This window comes from Magnolia sinica, unplaced genomic scaffold (assembly GCF_029962835.1).
Source record: "Magnolia sinica isolate HGM2019 unplaced genomic scaffold, MsV1 ctg301, whole genome shotgun sequence".
In the NCBI taxonomy this organism is placed as follows: domain Eukaryota; kingdom Viridiplantae; phylum Streptophyta; class Magnoliopsida; order Magnoliales; family Magnoliaceae; genus Magnolia; species Magnolia sinica.
The window spans coordinates 124,244-127,469 of NW_026682805.1; the positions used below are offsets into that span (position 1 = coordinate 124,244).

Genomic DNA, 3,226 nt, shown 5'->3' on the forward strand with positions numbered 1-3,226 from the left:
TGGAAAGGTTTCAACGGTGGAAATCATTATTTCCACTGTTTCCTTTAGTATGGTCCACTCGAGATTTTTACAAGCTTCAATTTTAGGCTCAACGCCTAAAATTAGATGGAAAACAGATGGAAGGTGTGGATAAATCACGTAAATTCACAGTGGGCCCAACTAAATTTTCTCAGGATGACCATCCGATTTCATGGCCGAGTGGTGCACGGCGGAAAGGGAGAAAGATCCGTTAACGGATCTAATCGGAGTAGCATTTATACCAAGGGAACATGCCATTGGTATCTAACCAATGGCGTTTTGCCACATCACTTCAGTAGCGTTTTGGAAACTGAAGCGTTCAGTTTCCAATCCGCTCCCACGTTAAATAGGTCAAGATCGAAGTTAAAATCTCCCCGTTGGGTGATGTTTGGCGACCACAATGATAGTGGGCCCATCTGATCAATGGTCAGATTTGGGGACTTCAGGCCCCACAAGTACAGTTGCATTTGTGAGGCTCCATACTCCAACCATAGTGGAGTCCGTGACTTGGATGGTTGGGACCCAGTTACACATTCAAATGAGCGGTCAGGCCAGTACATGCATTGATAGGGTTGGCGATGCTCTGATGAGATATTATGCAATGTTCCATGTGAGAGATTGGACACGCACGATTCACTCCATTTTCATTTCTTACAAGTGGGTTCCATTTTTAATGATCCGAACCATTGAAATCATGGGCCACACCATGACAGTTCCAATTCAACCACTAAAAGGCCAAATATTCTGCAGATAGAATCTTCAAGTTGGGATTTTTGGTGAATGGCCCACTCGAGGCGAGCCCATCACACCAACGTTTTGGATATCACACAACTGGATGTCTAACCAATGATCCTTTGAATGTGGACCCTTTGATCACTAAACTCTCTCCTCTGAATATAGCCAGAGTAAACATTCCAAGAAACCGAAGTGAGATATCCATGTATAAGGCTGCAAACATTACAAAATCAGGTGAACCGCACATGATGAGATTGGATCCAGTACAAGCTTGTAGCTTAAGCTTAAACCACGTCTGTGTGGGGCCCACCATGGAATGCTCATGAAATCAATCTATCCATCATGTGTCCGCTCATGTTTTCCATTCAAATTTCAGGTGTGCGACACCATGTAAAATCACGACTAGAACCTCCAAAATCACCACATGTTGTGGCCCACCAGAGTTTTGATATAGCATGATTTCTGGCATTCGACTTCTGATGCATTCATTCATCCTAGTGGGGGCATCTTCTAAATGGATTGGATTGCGTATACAAAGCAAAGTAGCCCCACATACAATATTTCAGGAAGGCTTTTGATGGTGGAGGTCCCCATCCTATTATGGTCTGGTGATTTTCAGTCCCAGCGATGACATGAGGGGGGAGCACAAGATGTACAGATTTGATGCCATGTAAACATCATGGTGGGCCCCACACATGGCATTGTAGGTCAAGCTTAACCTCCCCTAAAATCTCAAAATCGTTTGCAACAGCATAAAAAACTAAAGGAAAAGGGGGTTGTGGAATGCATTTGAGAAAACCCCAAATCCATTGTTTGGTTATGTAATGTAAATGAAATTGGAAATATTCAAAATATACATTTTTGGTACGCTTTAAAATCTCAGTATAATATAAGAGAAATGCCTTTTCAGCTCCTTTTTAAAGACAAGGCATATGCAACAAAGGTGTTGCTAGGCTGCTAATCCATTGCATATGTGGCAAACTAATGATACCCAAAATCAACAAATTATTAACTGCAACAATTAAATCACATCAATAAAATGATCCGAGCTGTCCAAACATTAGCCATTAAAACGAATGGTTAAAAAGCATTGATAAGTCACTCATTTGTGATCCTTACATAATTTGTGACTCTCCCAAAGTTGGGATGTTTCCTCATATTTCAGCCAGAGTATATATTTCAATAGACTTATTACAATCATTCTGTCAAATATCATATATATAATTTGGGATATTAAAGCTGATTTAGTTACTCAAGTATCTGCGATTGTTGCGAGGTTTGCATGAGACTAGACTATTGACATGAATCGGAGACGACAATGTATCCATCGCAATCAGCTGAATGCCGCAGCTCCCATCGAATTTGATTATCCGCTCTAGCTTGAAATCATATAAGTAGAATCCACCAATGTCAATAGCAAAGCACTCAAAGATTATAACCTCACCATTCCTAAAACTAGCAAAAAGAAGAACCGGATCGAGTGACCCGCCCCAACGCGAATCCTGCGACAGCAATGACCCTAAACAATCCATACCAATGCTAAGCTGTTTAATCCATTCTCCACTATCTAAATCCTTCAAGATCCACACATCGAATTGGACCGGGGATTCGCGGTTCGCAAAAGATAGAAACTCACCCAATTCAAGAAAATGGTAACTTCTCCTGCTACAATTGGGAAATGAAGTCTTGTGGAACTTCTCATTGCCCACATCCATTGAAACTATGTAATCCATCCCAATTGCCCAATGCAAAATCCCACTTGCTGAGATTGGAATACGCAATTCAGTTAGCCCAAAAAATGGACCGTCGATCTCTCTCCAAGAATCCGAACCAACGGTCGTAACCTCACATCCAAGAGGGATTGGGGTTTTTCTTTTCTCGTATTCACAAACATGGACTACTTTGTATTCTTTAGTAATTGAATTGAACCCAAAACCGTAGATTTCATATGAGAGCGGATACTTAAAAGATAAATCGGAAGGAGGGAGCATGATCCTCTGATTTGAAATTGGATTAATAACATATAGACTGCGCATGCTTTCAAGCAAAATAAGACCGTTGCAGCTAGCACATATACGGCCTGGGCAATGCAAGTCTAGATCATGGACTTTCGTCTCACCTTCTTTGATTTCCATGAAATGGGTCTTGTATTTTGATCTTGAAATTCTTTTTTGGAAGATAAATCCAGGCACTGATCGATGGAGATGGGCCTCGATGAAAACTGGGTCAGATATGACGTTGTACCAGTTCTTGCATACTAACCTTAGTTTGGGTAGTGATTCAGGTGGGAGCCTGAGGAGGATGTTGAAGATGACGTCATCACAAAGGGATGGGGCCGACTCCAGCTTCTCCTTCTTATTTCCATTTTCTTCATTTGTATTGCTGAGGAAAGAGGCTTTCTCTGCCATGTTTGGACTCGATAGGGTTGTAGCTGATATTTTAGCGGGTGAAGAGAGGGTACGAAACGGGCGGA

At 41.7% G+C, this 3,226-nt stretch overlaps 1 protein-coding gene across 1 annotated transcript; it reads right to left on the reverse strand.

The window, feature by feature from the left end:
- Nucleotides 1-1,997: 1,997 nt before the first annotated feature.
- On the reverse strand, nt 1,998-3,161 carry LOC131236217 (F-box protein At3g07870-like). The gene has a single exon (XM_058233351.1). The coding sequence runs from the start codon at nt 3,159-3,161 to the stop codon at nt 1,998-2,000; it is 1,164 nt and encodes a 387-aa protein (XP_058089334.1).
- Nucleotides 3,162-3,226: the final 65 nt, after the last annotated feature.